At 40.2% G+C, this 18,337-nt stretch overlaps 1 protein-coding gene across 1 annotated transcript in view; it reads right to left on the bottom strand.

Annotated features, from left to right (window-relative positions):
* Positions 1–18,337, bottom strand: part of PPP1R1A (protein phosphatase 1 regulatory inhibitor subunit 1A) — a 132,372-nt gene that overhangs the window by 25,764 nt on the left and 88,271 nt on the right. The window contains exons 4-5 of the mRNA XM_069972217.1: positions 8,506–8,543; positions 5,456–5,519 (exon numbers count right to left, since the gene is read on the bottom strand). Of these exons, the coding sequence (XP_069828318.1) occupies positions 5,456–5,519; positions 8,506–8,543 (102 nt within the window). The remainder of the gene's footprint in view (positions 1–5,455; positions 5,520–8,505; positions 8,544–18,337) is intronic.

Here is an 18,337-nt window from a genome sequence, read left to right on the forward strand (position 1 = left end):
ATGTCAGAAAGTTATATGGATTTGTAAATTACTTGTATTTAAAAAAAAACTTATCAGTTGCTGTATGTCCTGCAGGAAGTGGTGTATTCTATCCAGTCTGATCCAGTGCTCTCTGCTGCCATCTCTGTCAATGGCAGGAACTGCCTATTGAATTGGACAGTTTCTGTCATGGACAGAGGTGGCAGCATAGAATCATCATCTTGTCATGCTGGAAAGAAAGAATTACTTCCTGCAGGACATATAGCAGTTAATAAATTCTGGAAGGCCTTAGATTTAAATAGAAGTAATTTACAAATCTATATAACCTTCTGACACCAGTTGATTTAAAAATTAAAACATTTCTCTGGGGTACCCATTTAAAGCTCTTCCTTTCCTAATCTGATACATTGCTACGTAGAGCTATCTACCTGATCTATAAATATGAAAAATCTTGGGACCCTAAATCAGTTGGTTGAAATCATCCACTATATTTATGTCACTTGATCTTTACCCATCTTGACAATTCCATAGTATGAGGCCTTAAAGTTTAAAGTCTGGCCATGTTACTGATGGGAGGGGATATCAGTGAACTGGGGAAACTGACGCACATGGCAATAACCAGGCAGTGGTTTAAAAAATGGACCACGCCACGGGTATCTACACACCGGTGCCAACCAGATTATATTAAAAAAAAAAATTCATTAGACATTGTGTTATATTTGTTTTCAAGTATTTTGGAACTGCTGAAACATGCTTAAAGCGAATCTGTCAGCTCTAATTCAGGTTCCAAACAGCTTTCATATATACATCTGTAGCTCCAGAGTGTAAAAAATTTTTTTTATTAGAGATGAGCGAACCTGGAGCATGCTCGACTCCAATCGAACCCGAACTTTCGGCATTTGATTAGCAGTGGCTGCTAAACTTGGATTTAGTCCTAAGGCTATGTGGAAAACATGGATATAGTCATTGGCTGTATCCATGTTTTCCAGACAACCTTACAGCTTTATTCAAGTTCAGCAGCCACCGCTAATCAAATACCGAACGTTCGGGTTCGGATGGACTCAAACCTGAACCCGGTTCGCTCATCTCTAGTTTTTATTCTATGGTACAAAGATTTAAAGATGCTTTTCTAAGCTTCTGAATAGCTACAGGCTGGAAGCTTCACCCCCCCCCCCCCCCCACCCCGCTTGATTGACACTTGAGAGCTGAGTTCCAAGCAGGATCAGATATGGGAGAGAGAGAAGGGAGGAAGTGTTATAGCTTGATGAACTTCAGGAGCTCTGGGAAAGCCTCTTTGACTCTTCATACTATAGAATAAAAGCATTTTTCTACTTTCTGGAATCACAGACAGATATATGAAAGGTACCTTGGGGGAGATTTATTAAAGTGAAACTGGCTCAGTTGCCCCTAGCAACCAATCAGATTCCACCTTTCATTTTCCAAAGAGTCTGTGATGAATGAAAGGTGGAATCTGATTGGTTGCTAGGGGCAACTGAGCCAGTTTCACTTTACACCATGTTTGACAAATCTCCCCCCCCCCATATGTCTATCTTATCTAACAGCTATCTAAAAGTGTCAGAAGTTTGGAACATGGATAGCAGCTGACAGATTCCCTTTAAAGTGACTATGTACCCACAATCTGACCCCCCCCAAACCAATTGTACCTTTGGATAGCTGCTTTTAATCCAAGATCTTCCTGGGGTCCGTTCGGCAGGAGATGGAGTTTTTGTCCTAAAAAACAACTTTTAAACTTGCAGCCCTGTGCCAAACGGGAGTATCTGGGCCCTAATTTTGCACCACCCCTCCATCCCTCCTCCCTACCCTCTCCATCATTAAGAATGCCACTGAAACATTTTCTCCTGTCTGAACATTGCACAGGTGCCCTAACGATCCAGCCCATATGCTGGGCTGACACAGGTGGGGAATAGGACACAATCTGCATGGAGCATTCCTAATGATTAAGATGGTGGGGAGGAGGGACAGAGAGGTTGTGCCAGCTTAATGCATACACAATCTAGGCCACACCCGTTGGGCACGGGGCTGCAAGTTTAAAGGTTGTTTTTAGGACAATAACTGCATCACCTGCAGAACGGACCCCAGGACAGATCTTGGACTAAAAGCAGCTATCCGAAGGTACAAGGTTTTTTTTAGGGGGTCAGATTGTGGGTACAGAGTCGCTTTAAGTTGTGTTAATTTCTAATGGCTTTCAACGTGCTCCACTTGGATCAAACAGTATAATTTTATATGAACAAATACAATTTTTTTTAATACCCAGGTTAATATTTATAAATTTGGCCAACATATTCACCGCAAATTTACTTGTAGTCACTAATTTTTACTTTCTTTACCTTCTGAAACAGTAAAATACAATACTTTATTACTTATTTAAATACCTCAGTCTGGCATAGGAGCTATTTTTTTGCCATTGCTGGGTTAACATCTGTTCTGAACACAATGGCCCTTAAAGGATCAGGTAAAATGAAAATTTGTATTGGTAGGGAACTTTCATCACAGGAAGCTTTCAAGTATTATAAAAGCCAGAATATGGTACTCCACATCGAAAGAAAAGATGATAGCCTTTAGCAGGCAGTAGCGGAAAGTGAGCGGCTATAATCTATTTGTTAGGACTTGGCGCTTGACAACATTTTTCTGTTTTGTGTTCCTACATCTAAAATATTTCTATTCTCATGTAAGGTGACTCATTCCCTGTGCAATGGACCTGCCAAATGCGGACTTGAACATTACAAATTGCAACAAGCAATCTAACTTAATTTCAGAATTTGTAATGTACTGAGCTTCTTCCAAACAAATTCACTTAGAAATAATTGCACTGTTATATATATCTTGTTTCTTAAAATAATAGAAACCTAAAAACAAACCCACCAGCGTATATGACTGAACGGATTATATTACTGATTAGTAAGTATAGCATCAGAAAAAAACATGACCCTGATCCCGTGAATCCTCTCTTGTCACTTCATTGCCAGCTTCCACAAATCCTGTGTACATGTTCAGGCTGTAATGCAATGTGTAATTCATAATGATGTCAGGTCACATGACTATGGCATGGTGGCAATTCTTTCACAGCACCAAAGAATCCGATGGCAACGACTGTCTGCCACTGTAAAAGGATGTATTGTCATTGCAATACTGTCAGTCTGCCAATCTATGCCACCTTCCCTGCATCTACTCCTGCCTCTGCTGTACCTGTCCCTGCCTGTAAGGTGCAAGCACGCTCCCTTGTGGTTTCTTATATAGAACCTGTGTGCACAACCTAAACATGTCGCCAGTCAATTATCATAGGACATTCCTTAATTAAGACAGCCACACCCGCTTTACCCTTTCTAAAAAGTATAGTGGTCTTCAGTTTCCATAGCTATAGGCATGTTATGCTCCTGATATCTGTGTATGACCTTTTTCTAGTTTTCTTACTCTGATTCAGCCTGAGCTCTGTGCATCATACCAACTCTCCTGTGACTGACCTAGGTATGTTATTTTGGTGCCTTTCCACTGCCCACATCTGGACCTTGCCCTGTCTTGCCTAACCCTTTGACACACACTGTTAACTCCTGGTCTTCTGGCACAGCCACCACCAACCACTTTTGGGAAGTGACCTGGTACCCTCTATCAGCTAACTCCAGCTTCCACATCCTGGAGAGGGATATAGAGTGGAAACCTAAAGGGTACTCTTGAGCAGGGCCCAAAGTCAAACTGGTTGGGTGGCACAATGGGTCCACACCTGTTGCTTGTTACAGTCATTAAAGACAACCTGAATCCCATTGCCATGTAAACAATTAACAGAATTAGAAGGACTGATGCAAAGGGAAGCGGTTTAGCTAAGTGTTTAAGATGCGTATAAACTACTTGGCCAGATTGGACGTATTGCTTAATCAATATAAGACAAAGTCCCTAGTATGTAGCAAGGACCCTAGAGGAAGATTCTATACCAGTTGTACTACGACTTCTACTATGTCTAGCCTGAACTTGAACTGGAACGTTCCTTTACTATTGGCAAATGTGAAGGAAAGATTTTTGTGAATGATGTAATTATCTACAGTGAGAACAGAGGAGAGAACAGAATGCTCAGATAATTCCAGGAACTCAATTTCCATGGATGCTTTATCAATTGTCAACTAATGAGATGAGAAAATTCTGAGAAGGAACCTTGGCATGTCATTAAACGTTAATTGCCTATTGTGTGACTCATCAACCCAACATAGTTTTTGGTGGGCGACACTGAGCTTCGTATCACCTGTGCTTAAGACCTTGAATGAAATAGCTGCCATATTAAGTGCAGCTCCTGAAAATAACTGCTTCTAATTACATATCACACTTTCTGTCACATTGCACATTCTTACAAGAAAGCCTATTGTTATTGGATTCTTCTAACCCAATAAAAAATTCACTTCAGACCTGAGGACATAGACGCCATGTAACACCAGGCTGCTCAGGGTCAGTTATAGAATAACGTAATTACAGTAGTCATAAAACAGACTTTCCGCTAACTTCACACAATAGTTCAGTAACTCCTTGTCCTTTGCACTGACTTTAATTGAGAAAGTTGACCAGTTGTATTGTACCATTTCCTTTACATGTTACACTAGGTAAACATCCAATGACCCGTGTTCATTCTGGTCTTGCAGTTAAATGCAAATACAGTTCTTAAAAGGTTATTTTTATGAAAAAAAAAAGATGGCATATCAATGGCATATAAAACTAGAGAATTAAAAGAAATATCAGAAAAAAATGTTTAAGAAATATATTTAACGTTAAAGTTAATTTTCTAGTGATTCATTTACTTTACGTTAAATCCAAACTGGGAAAGGTTAGAGAAAAAGCACCAGCCAATAGATAAATTCAGGGGGTGAGGGGGCCCACAGGGGCCAAAGCACAAGGTGCTACCAGACATAAATCATGGTAAATGAAGTATAGGAGAAGGCCATGCCTCCTCCTCGCCTTGCCCTTACCCTCCCCCTTCCTGCCCATCGGGCATGCACAGGGTTACAGCTGGGGTACCCCAAGAAGGAGGTAGGAATCTGCACCATCTCTGTGGCGCATGACAGGGGCCCAATTTCTGTGAACCAGTTGCAGCATATGATATAATATCTTATGGACACATGCAATGTTTTCTATACAATATATAATTGTACATTATCCTGTCACCTTCTATTCATGTATCTGCTTTTATTCTTAATAAAGCAAGTGTTTTTTTATACAGATTAAATTCTTGTACTAAAACACTTGTACCTCCCCTGATAGACGTGTTTTTGTGAACCTTACTAACCATTTAACTATTAAAAGCTCCAGAGAAAAAGAGTCCTCAATTACTTTAGAATTCCCTAAAGTGTATTTGAAAATTATGTTTTTTTCAAACCACAGAACCTCAGATTTGAATATGATCATGTCCATAGATAAAAGACAATGAAAACATAAACACAAAGCATATAGCCACATAAGACACAATGTAAATCGGTACCTTTCATGGTAGGTGTTGTGCGTGACACTTTTTTTCTCTGATGTGGAGACATAGATAGAGTAGCCTGTAAGAGACAAAGAGGTAAGCATGTTGTCAGATATAATTTTGATATTCTGAATGGTGCACGAATCAATTGTTATGTCTTTTCTTGAATGGATTCACTTGTTATTGCCAAGAAATGTAGAAATCAATAGGAAGCCAGGCGGCTTTATCCAAACCAAGACATACACATAAGTGCTGCCTTTCTCTAGACTTCTGCTCAGTTTTTGTCACTTATTCTTTAGGTCAAAAAAATTAAAAAATAAAAATGTAGTCACATATTTATGCAGACTGAAAGAGGGATTTGAGAGATGACTCCTATGTTTAACAGCTACGACTGATATCATTGTCATATTCTAAGGTTCACTGCCCCATTATCTTAAAAACCTTTCAACTTATAGCACAGTAAGAGGTATATATATATATATATATATATATATATATATATATATATATATAGTATTATGTTATTTCTTCCTTCACTTGTCCTCATTAAACTCCTTTGTTTTTTTTCTCTGTATGACTGGGCTTCATTTTATCCTCCACTTCCAAAGGTGCATGGATATTGGATAACAGAGTGAATCATGCAGCAGATGGGCACTGGCCACTTGAGAAATATATCTCATTTGATATTTTTTTTTCTCTTTTTAACCTGTTATATACCTTTTAAAGCCATACAACTGAGAGAGGCTTAACAATGTAGGGTCTAGAACACAAAAGCCTGATGATCCAAGCTGCCCAGAAGTTTCTTACCTGTCTGGTCAGCACTCGCTTGCTCCTCGTACCCCGCTCGTTGCCAACGTTATTACACGTGACGATAGCGAGCGGGTAAAAGCCTGGAGGGGGCGCAGGGAGCTGTGGGGAGCTGCCCGGGAGATCGCTAGATCGTCCGGGCAGCCCATAGAAGATAGTGGCGGTCTGTTGCTGCAGCTCCTATTACACAGAGCAACAGCAGCATATCACTGCTATCTAGATTGTTGGTTTTTCAACATGTTGAAAGACAACAATCAGCCGACATCGTGCAACAATCGTTGTCTTCTATTACACGAGGCAATTATTGGCCGAATATGGCCGAAAATCGCTTCTTGTAATAGGGCCTTAAGTTATAAAGTGATATCTATTTCATGACTACTGAGAAAAATCTGGAAAATCAAATATCAATGGCGATTTCTGGTTGTAAGATGGATTTTTTGTGACTGTTAGGTCGCAACTGCAACTATATGTGGGTCGCAACGTGACCCCATTAACTTGCATAAGTGGCAGATCACGCAGCATAACATGGTGGTTTTTGGCTATAAGACCATAAATCACTGTTTAGCCCCAGCCTGAGGCTGATGCTAATTCCTTTTTACCAGTATGAAAAGAGTAATTCTCTAATGTCAAGTCAGATTGTAGTTTTCATAAGAACATAAATCAGTGAACAGTCATTCTATCCAGTACATGATACAGATCGCACCATGCGCTTGTGTTCCATGTAGAGAAATCAGCAGGCAAGAGCCGGCACGACATTCAGGCTATCGCTGCACATGTCAGATATTTTATATGGCACAAGATCACGTGACCAGTCTCATGGGTAGACATCCTGCTGGCAATAATAAAGGCTTTTACAAATGACATACTGAATGAGATAAGCATACTGGCAGCAGAGAATTAGAATTTCACAATAACCAATTGTAATGGATTGCAAAAAATGACTACTATATAGGATATTATATAGGGATCCTAAAAACTTAAAGTGTAACTGTCCTGTTTTTTTTTTTATTGCAGAAAACAGTAGTATAAGCGATTATAAGAAACTCTGTAATAGGTTTCATCAGCCAAAAAAGCCTCCTTCTGTACTCAAGAAGCAATCTCCCAGCCTGCCCCCCTGACTTCTTATCTGTGCATTATCAGGCAAACACGTCTTCATTACAGAGAAGCCAGTGAAGACGGGCTCTGCTCTCTCCATTGTAAGCCTATGAAGGGGGGAGGGGCTGAGGAAGATGAGGGAGCAGGAAGAGGTGACATGAAGGTCAGCTGTTTGTAGACTCTCTGGGCACCTAAACCGCAGGATTCTGGTGTCAGAAAGGTCAGTGCTTATCTATGAACTTACTGAGAGAAGATTGCAGGGTGTTGTGCTGTGCAGGACTGCTCCGTGCTCAGTCACTCCTAACAGCCCCTCCCCTCTCCATAGCCACATAATGGAGACAGAAATCCTGCTTCATTTGATGTGAGGGGGGAGGCTGGGAGATTGCTTTTTCACTACAGAAGGAAACTCTTTTAGTACATAAAACCTACAGAGTTACAGAGTTTCTTAAAATCGCTTGTACTGTTGATATTTAATGTTTTCAGAAAAATGACCCTGAAATGACAGTTACGCTTTAACAAATTTTTTAACATTTAATGTATACTGCAGTCTGGTATAACTATAGGGGGTGCAGAGGTAGCAGTTTTTATGGGGCCTTGGTGCCTAAGGAGCCTCCAAAGCACCTCTACCCCATAAGAAGATGCCAGTGTAATAAACGGAACATAGCAGACATGGCCTGTTACAGACTTTTTACAGACAGATTTTATAAGGCACAGAATTCAAGCTCAGCTCAGTTCAATATTCATACCATAGTTTTTCTAACAACAATTCATACAATGTTCTAATGACTGTATTAAAGCGAATGTCCCACTGAGTACATCGTTTTGGTTATTTTACATGAACAGACCAGCCCGAGAGCGAGGATGCTGGTGGCGCAGTCCCCCAGTATGACAAAACCCCCTCCCCTCTGTGACATGGCTTCATTAGAATCAATGGAGCTGCTTCACAGAGGGGGGATCATCACACTGGGGGCCGGTGGACCAGCCCTCAGTCATCCAGGGCAGGTCGGTGCTTGATAATAGACCGGCACCACGTGGGGGAACAGGGCAGCAGTTCAAAAAAAGGACTGCAGCATTGGCATCCCCACGCCGGCATCAGTCTGTTCATGTAAAAAAGCATAGCAATGTACCTAGTGGCACTTTAACTTTAATAGTTTTGCACATACCTTTTGTAATGGGTTTGGGGTCCGGTCTTCATCTATTTCTGGTAAGAAAGCAAAGATATAATTAGGTAAAAAAAATATATATATATATTCATTCTACGTTCCAGTGCAATCCTTTATTTACCATACAGTTATGCATTTTATACACCGTGAAGAATTAAAATCAAGTTAAAGGAGTAGAGGAGTTGTCCAAAGCATTGGCATAAATAAAGTGTATCTTTAAACTCCTGCCCCTTCAAATCAGTGTACAGTGATGTGCTCCATGCTGGGCTACCATATGATGCCTGTACAAGCTAATTTCTAATTAACATGACTTGCTGGGCATCATGGGATTGCTTTGGCAAACTGACAACCTAGCGTGAATTGCTTCACTTTAATAAATCCAACATTTGCATCTAAAACCTTGAGACATGGATGCCCTCGCCCATTCAAAGGGGTAGTTTAGCAAAAAAAAAAAATATATATATCAAAATATTTATAAAATATTTTAAAAATTTATAAAAATATTTGATAAAATAGTTTATCAAAAATAAAAAAATCCTTCAAATCAACTGGTGCCAGAGATTTGTAATTTGCTTCTATTAAAACATTTTTCAGTAGTTATCAGCTGCTATATGTCCTGCAAGATATGGTATATTCTTTCCAGTCTGACACAGTGCTCTCTGCTGCCTCCTCTGTTCATGAGCAGTAGCAAATTCTCATAGAAAACCTCTCCTGGTCTCCAGACTGGAAAGCATACCACTTCCTGCAGGACATACAGCAGCTGATAAGTACTGGACGACTAGAGATTTTTTAATAGAAGTTAATCACAAATCTCTGGCACTTTCTGGCACAGTGTGGATTTGAAAGATTTTTTTTTCTTTTTTTGCTGAACTACCCCTTTTAATGGAAATACTCTCTATATATGTTTTTATGTACCATAATTTAGCCTGATCTGGAGGACAGTCCCTGTATAATCTTCCCCAGTGACTTAATGGACAAAACAAAAGTTAAAGAACCTAAACTTATTTAAAAGGAAGGGAGAACTAATGAAAAGAGCTGGGGAAATTGTTTCTGTTCTTTAGGGAGTTATAGACTAGTCATTCTGTTCTAAGAGGCATTCAGTACTAATTCCATTGTCATCAATTTGTGAAAAAGTTTGTTTTCTCTGTGTAATTTGTGGTATAAAAGAATAAGCCACTTTGTGTAAGGAGGAGTTCACATGAGACTCTGTACAGTAATTGCAGTTTTGACACTTTTTTTTCTTATTCCTTTTTTTAAAAAAAAAAAAGTATATCGGAAGTTACAGCCTACACTGGCCAACAGTCAGTTGACTCTCACTTGGCACCCAGTATTGGGGGCACATGGCCTGACAACTCCTTCCTTGTTATGCCCCTGAGGCCAGGTTCACAGACAGTAAAAGAAAAATCTAAATACAGTATGGCTGTAATTTTGAGTGAAAATGAAACACTGTGTGCACTGATGGTCAATTCCCCATAGACTTCAATAGAGAACATTATTACATTAAAAATACAGCCATGTTTTCACTTACAATTACTGCTGTATTTTGGTATTATTTTACTATGTGTTAGGCCATGATTCCATTTATATATTTTCAGAAGGAAGGACGTGTACATACTAGCACGGAAGGTTGCAATTTTTTGTCCAAGTCTCATTTTATTCAAAAATCTAGTCTTTTAGACAACTGTGCACCTTTGTCTGTCAAAGGGGCGTGGCTTTGGTATAAAGTGGGTGGGGGTTAAGTGTAGTAAATTTGTAGACAAATTTATGATACGCCACATTTTCATGCAAGTACAAAGCACATAAATGATGTGCTTGAAAAAGGGTCTGAGGAAGTTGAAAATTATGTGTTCTTAAAAGAGCAGAAGCTGACCCTCATTTTGATATTGTTATGCACTTTATAGTTACATAGAATAGACTGTACAAAACTGACACAATGGGAACAATGGACATGATCATAACATAGTTTCCAATATATTCTTATCGGGACGCGATCATAACAACAATCTGTACAGACACAGGACAGCAACCTGAATTCAGCATAGCATGTGTCTCTGACATTCTGAAACAGTAAATTATGCAAATCTAAATTGCAAATGGGGACATTAATATGCACACTTTGATTAAATTAACTGGATACTGTGATAGAGAGGTTTATTTCTCCTCCCCCCCCCCCCCCCCCCCCCCCGCAGTATGTGACCAGACTTCCCATCCCCCCACCTCATTCCTTCTTCATTATTATCAATTTAATAGTGGTCAGATGAGCTGTTAATTATAAGAGATCACAGACAGTTCAATGTAAAGGGTAAGTTATCATACAATCTGCATAATTAAAGAAAAGTTATACAACTTCTTGGATTGTATCTTGGTTCTTCATATGTGAAATTGTGAAATGTGCCAGCAATCTCCTGCTAAAAATCCTGTGCTACTCATGTCTGACAAAGCGAAAGGAGAACACCTACCCTCTAGTAGCTCATCTATGGGAAAAGGGGAAAAGTCAATAGCTCTCTGTTTATGCCCCACATCACATTCACCAGTCACTTCCTCAAAGCTTATCTATATGGGGTGCAGAGGTCGCAGTCGCACCAGAGCATTGTGTCCATAAACCCCTCTGTTACATAAGACATTGGTATGTTGCATGCCATATAGTTATTGCAGATATTGCATTGTCATACAACTTATAGCCCTATTCCACGGAACGTTTATCGTTCATAAACTCGCTCCAACGACCGCTCGTTAACGATAATCGCTTCGTGGAACTGGTGTAAACGAGCGAACGACAAAGGCGAAATCGTTATACTGTCGTTCAAAATTGTTTTTCAGCATGTCGAAAAAAAGTCGGTGGTCTTTGAAAGATAATTCGCTAATCGGTTCGTAAAATTAGAAATCTTTCAGTCGCTCGTAAAAAGGTTTAAAAAAAGTAAATGTGTCGTATGGTCATGACCGCAAAATAATCGTTCCACTACATATATCGTTCACGTTATGTGTTATCGTTCGCTAAAAAAAAATCATTTAGTGATCGTTAACGAGCGGTCGTTGGAGCGAGTTTATGAACGATAATCGTTCCGTGGAATAGAGCTATTAGGCCCATTCTTAAAGGTAGCCCTATACTCCAGCACCATGGCTGATCCGTAACAGGCCACTTGGCTCATACCAGTTCTGTTTTTCTATGTGCTAATACAAGGCTTCATATTATTATGTAAATGAGTGTCATCCCATTCTGTCTGATCAATCGGAAATTTTCATAAAAGGAAATCTTAAGATTGCCTTGACTTTCCTCAGGGGAAAAAAAGCTAAATTATAAAAACTATTATGGTTGTGCAATTTTACAGTGACTTACAGGCAATACTTTGTCTCTGAAGAACCCTAGCGTTAATGCAGAATGGGGAAGAGTATTAATCCCCCTTAAGTATTTTTCACACATACAGATTACTATGTATTCCTAATAAACATACAGAATACATTTCTCCTTCCCATAAGTTAAGCTATCTGGATGTGTTAAACAAGCAGCTGCCACATATCTAAATTCCCTGTGTCCCATGCCTGCCTATCTCCTGCCGCAGCTGCAATTCAGAGTCGCCTGTTGATGGTTAATAGGCTATGCACTGTATGTGGAAATTTGGTATTTCTACACCTGCAAGCTCTGCCATTTCACATATCTTCAGTCTAATAAAATTTGATATTATAGAGAAGAGTCTGAACTCGGTAGAATGGATCCCAACAGAATACACATGCTCATTCCTTCTATTCCTCTACAACGTAAATATCGATATCCACCAGTATATGCACGGATCAGCCATAACACTAAAATCCACTGACAGGTGAAGTGAATAACTTATATTTTCTTGTGAGAGTGGCTTGTGAGTCAATCGGTGGGATATATCAAATAGTAAGTGGCCAATTTTTAAAGAGGTGCTTAAGAAAAAAAAACATATATTGTTCTCAAAGCAACTGGTGTCAGAAAGATTTGTTCAGATTTGTAAATCATGTATATTTTTTTTAAAAAATTCAAACCTTACAGTATTAATCAGCTGCTGTATACTCTGCAGAAAGTGGTATATTATTTCCAGTCCACATGGTGCACTCTGATGCCATTTCTGCCTGTGTCAGGAGTCAGGTGGCAGCAGAGAGCACTGTGTCAGACTGCAAAGAATACACCAGCAGCTAAGTACTGGAAGTCTAATTTACCCATCTTTTTAACTTTATAAAACCAGTTTAACGCTCTCCCGCCGTCACTGCAGCAACGTTAATTTACGATCGAGGATAACACAGGCGCAGAAGCTGTACCTGTGTTATCCGCTGCGGGTCCCAGCTATCAATGACGATTGCAGCATCTATAGGGCTCCTGACAAAAAATTCTACCTCTACAGAGGGAGATTTCCCTGTCCGGTGTCCATTGCAGCTCTGCGAAGTGATTGCAGAGCCCTGATGGTAGCCATGGAAACTAGAAGCCTCAGGCTTCCGGTTTCCTGGCTACGAAGGCTGGTGGGGGGAGGGAAGGCAGGGCACGCGGCCATGTGCTCTGCCCCCACCCCTCTCTCTCCTGCCGCTGTCACAAGATTGTAACAGCGGCAGGGGACAGGGGAGAGGGGGCAGACAAAGGGACATCAGCTTATGGGATCATTATGATCACATAAGCTGATGTCTGAAAACAACCTGGGCATTGATGTATCAATGACCCCAGGTCGTGAAAGGGTAAAAAACATTTTCTTTCTTTGGAGTCCCCCTTTATAGTTGATGATGTGGGAACAGGAAAAAGGGTTATGTGTAAGTGTTTCTATAAGACGAAGCCAGTAGAAGATTATAATAGGTCCTTTTCGGGCGGCAGCCCGGGGCCTTGAGCTCCTGGGGGGCCCATGGCCACCCAAAAAGACTTATACTTTCAGTGGTGTACTGTCTCCTGGCTACAGTTCTGCCAGGATTTGCAAAAAAAATTCTGCTTTTTTACTGCAATTTTGTACAAATCAGAGCATCATGATATTATCTATTCTGTACTATGAACACCATGTTAGTGTTACCATAGTTACAGCGGGGTCTGGGGGCCCAGGCTTGGTGAACAGCCCGGAGCCTATGGTAAAGTTAATCTGCCCCTGGACGAAGCAAATGTTTTGTTTTCTCCGATTAACGATAAATGATTGCAAACGATCTGAAATCATTCACCATAATACATGGTACAACAACCTTTAGTTAAGATCACAATTACGATTGTATCGATCTAGTATACCAACGATCGTATTTACGAACAAACAATGTGTACATGCATCGAAAGATTAGCGAACCATTAGCAAACAATTTACAATGTGCAGATGCAGTCAATGACATACTAACAAATTTTCATTAGTGGTTTGATCGTTGTCTGTATAGACAGGAAAGGTTATGGCCTAAATTTGAACAATATAATGATTTTTCACATAATATTCTTTCCAGATAATAGGGCCCTAAGGGTCTAAATGACTTTGATAAGGGCCAAATATTGACAGCTAGATGACTGGGTCAGAGCATCTGCAATGCAGCAGTTCTTGTGAGGTGTTCCCACTGTGTAGAAGAAGAATGTCCCTCCATGGCAATGATATTTCCTAATGTCAGTGGCCTCTTTTACCAAGATATTGTAAACTGTCACTCTGAAAGAACGGTTTATGGAACATGACAAAGAGATTATGGTGTTGCCTTGGCCTTCACATTCCCCTGAGGTGACTGAAAATCTATGGGATATACTGGATAAGCAAGTCCAATCCATAGAGACCTCGTAGGTATTTAATATTATGGTTGATACACACATGTGTGGTATAAATAATGAAAATTGGCTGCATTGCCATATTGTAAATCGAGATAGTTAATTCTTTACAGCTTCCAGATATATATAACTGATCCGCACAATAAGAAAATTATTAGTACGAATAGAGTTGCTATAATAATATACATTGCTGTATGTTCAGCACTTTAGAAAAGTCAAGCTGTCATTTTTATTATGTATGGTTAGAGAAGCATTGATAATACTTTGTATCAGCACATTTGTCTCTTTCCTCCACTGCTGCAAATAACTGGCATTATGCGATTAGAAGTCTAGAACATAATACAGTGGTATTATTGGAGCGGTGCAGTGCATCTTGGGGGAAGTTGATGTTACCAGAAGATCTCCCACAATGCAGCCAGACAGCAGTGGAGCAGTTGGTGTGAGCTAGATCTAAGGGATATCACACTGATTAGTTTAATCCCTTTATAGGAGAAATCCCACTTTTCACTGAACACAAAGCTCCATCTGTAGCCGCAAGATGCCAAGTATATTATTCCTATCAGGAAAGCAGAACTATGAAAACGCAGGGTATATCCATTTATTGGGGCAGGCTTGCATCTACATGCCAAGGATTACGCTGCTGATGTAACAGGGCTACACTGGCAACACTGTAACAAACCCTCAGCTGTTACTAGCATCAGTTCTATAATAGGATTTAACATCTATATTCGGATTTTTATACACTGATTCAAGTGTTAGAGATGTGACTGGTCCCTATGTCTACCATGTACCATTTTTAATAGCTGTGTCCTCTGATGAAGCAGAAGGGTCTTGGGGCCCACTCAGGCACAGGGCCCTGATGTGACTGCAACCTCTGCATCCTCTATTGTTACACCCCTGGGATGTGTGTAGTATAGATACATATTTTTAAAGCATACCACCTGGAATTATGTCCTGCCTCTGGCTCTTCTGCTTTAAAGCGCTGACGGGGAAACCTATCATAAGAAGACAGGCTGAAGCTGTGTCTCACAGCAGTACACTGAGCCCTATAGTTACAGTTTGATCCTGACTTTCTACCTTCTGCAGACTTTAACTACAAAGCTATGGGGTTCCACAGGATGGATCTACAGGGTCAGTCACAAAGGGACCAACAAACTTCCTAATAGACTTTGCATGAGGGAGAACTACCATTAGCTGCCCTGAATACTATTATTCCCTGGGTATTACTATAGGAAAAGAAGAAAAAAAAAACAGCTGCTAGAATGCTTTTTATATGCTAAATACTGGTAGAATATCTATCTACCTTAAAGGGGTTGTCCAGCGAAAATCTTTTTTCTTTCAAATCAGCTGGTTGTATGCCCTGCAAGAAATAATGTTTTCTTTCCAGTCTGACACAGTACTCTCTGCTGACATCTCTGTCAGAGACAGGAACTGTCCAGAGCAGGAGAGGTTTTCTATAGGGATTTTCTGCTGTTCTGGACAGTTCCTGTCTCAGAGAGAGATGTCAGCGGAGGGCACTGTGTCAGACTGAAAAGAAAACAACACTTCCCACAGGACATACAGCAGTTGATAAGTATGGGAAGAGTTGAGACTTTTAATCTATATTAAGGAACCTTTACACAGACAGATTTATCTGACAGATTTATTAAGCCAAAGCCAGGAACAGACTATAACCAGAGAACGGGTCATACAGGAAAGACTGAGATTTCTCGTCTTTTTCAATTCATTCCTGGCTTTGGCTTCAAAAATCTGTAAGTTAAATCTCTCTGTGAAAAGGCACCCTAACTTTCAGAAACCATTTGATTTTAAAGAAAAAATTTTTTTCGCTGGATAACCCCCTTTAACGGGTTATTCCAGACAAATTTGCGTTGAATGTTACAGATTACATTCTTGATACACTGACTTTCTATATTGCCCCAGTAATTGTTATGATTACAGTCCTTAGTCTGTGTGCGGTATTGCAGTTTGGCTCTATTGAAATATTGAAATGAATGTAGCTGAGTTGTAATACCACACACAACCTATGGACATGGAGTAACATGGCATGGCATTGTTTTTAGAAGAAAGTAGCTATAGGTTTTTCTAATGCCTGGAATACTGGATACTAGGCATTCAGGTGTGCAAGGCTCCTCTCCCATATATATACACAGTGTGTGTGTATATATATATATATATATATAGAGAGAGAGAGAGAGAGAGAGAGAGAGAGAGAGAGAGAGAGAGTCACCATCAATATTGTGCCATTATTGCCCACTTGGCATCAGCCCATATGTTATAATGTTATAATGGATGAAACTACATTTACATTGCTGATGCCAGATACAGTATCAACCAACCCTACTAAAGCTGCCACATTATTATGATTTCAGCATTGTTAAAGAATTATAATAGCAAATCCACACTCCAATGCTCTCTTAGCCAGAGACAGGTAGTAAGACAGCAAAGGGCATCTGAGGTCATTCTTGCGGCTTGCTTCGTGACCTGCCAAGGCTGAATGTGCCAGAGCCTCGAGCTATCAAGCTGTGAAGGTCTCCCAAATGTGCCTAACCTCTGCACTGCTGCAGCGGACTGTCCACTCAGACAGGTATTACAGAGGCGTATTTCTACCTAATTACCCAGCATCAAGTACAGGTAGAATTACCAGAACATTCTTACCTTTCAACGCAACACACAGACATAGCATAGCTGAATTTTATTATTCGGTACAGATTCTTGTAAAGTCACAGTTTGATATCTGATTTTACAGACACTTTTGATAGCTCGTATAAATTACAGTATAAAAAAGGCAAAGCTAAGTTAATTAAAGGGATTTTCCAAACAGGCTTAGAGGAAAGAACAGAGGAAAGCTGAACAGAGGTCTTGTGGTGTGCTCTATTTATTCAATGTATCTATTTGTTTTTACTTGTAACCCCTTACCATTTGTACAATGATGGGAAAAAAAGGATAACTGTTTTTAAAGAGTACTGCAGAGGGAACAAAACATATTCTCAAATAATGGTGCCTGAGAGTATTACAGATTTGCAAGTTAATTCTGTTACTTATACGGGTTATCCAGCAAAAATCTTTTTCTTTCAAATCATCTGGTTTCAGAAAGTTATATAGATTTGTAATTTACTTCTATTTAAAAATCTCATGCCATTCCAGTACGTATCACCTGCTGTATGTCCTGCAGGAAGTGGTATATTTTATGTTTACTCAGAATTTATTAGCAGAAAGCCAGCAAATAAATTTGACAACTCAAATCAATGAACAGAAGGTACGTTACAAAGGCATAAAGTACAACCTTGATACATAACACCACATGTTTTCCATAACATATGAAGCAGAGTAAAACGAATAATGTAACACGCTATAGCTACGCATCAACACTGTAGAAATATGCAAACCAAAGCACCCTTAGGTGCTATAATTTTTTATAAAGAAAAGTACGGAAGAGCAGAGTGCCCTTGGTAGGCCATTAAGATATAGCCAATGTACAAAGAGCCCAAAGGCAATACAACAAGGGCAAGAAGAGAGGAGAAAATCAAAGATAAAGAGAAGTGAATGAGGAAGAAAGAAGAAAAAGAGAAAGAAAGAGGGGGGGGGGGGAAGGGGAGGGGGGAAGGGGAGGGGGGAAGGGGAGGGACAAGACCCGGCGAGCACAGAACAGTGTAATCACAGACTCGTCTCAGTTCCATAATGCCTCTATAAAAGATTAACAAAGTCTGGAGCTTCCACAAAGAGAGTCCACGCAGTCCAGACGATATACCTCCGATCTGCCCTGTGCCTCGGCCACGAACTCCTCCGCCCTCTGAATTCCTTGCATTTCGGTGAACCATTCCCGCAATGCAGGCGTCACACCAGTTTTCCAGTGCCGCGGTATCACAGCTCTCGCAGCCGCAAGAACGTGTCTCAGCACGCCCTTCTTGTGTAGTGACATTGAACCGGGTAGTACTGAAAGGAGCATAGCCTTCGGATTGTTATCTACACGTTTGCCAGAATATGCCTCGTACACTCTATGTACTCCTTCCCAAAACACTTTGATCTTGGAACAACTCCACCAAATATGTAGGAGGGTACCCTCCGCCACCCCACATCGCCAGCAGCGATCGGAGGATTCAG

Source organism: Dendropsophus ebraccatus, chromosome 5 (assembly GCF_027789765.1).
Source record: "Dendropsophus ebraccatus isolate aDenEbr1 chromosome 5, aDenEbr1.pat, whole genome shotgun sequence".
Taxonomy (NCBI): domain Eukaryota; kingdom Metazoa; phylum Chordata; class Amphibia; order Anura; family Hylidae; genus Dendropsophus; species Dendropsophus ebraccatus.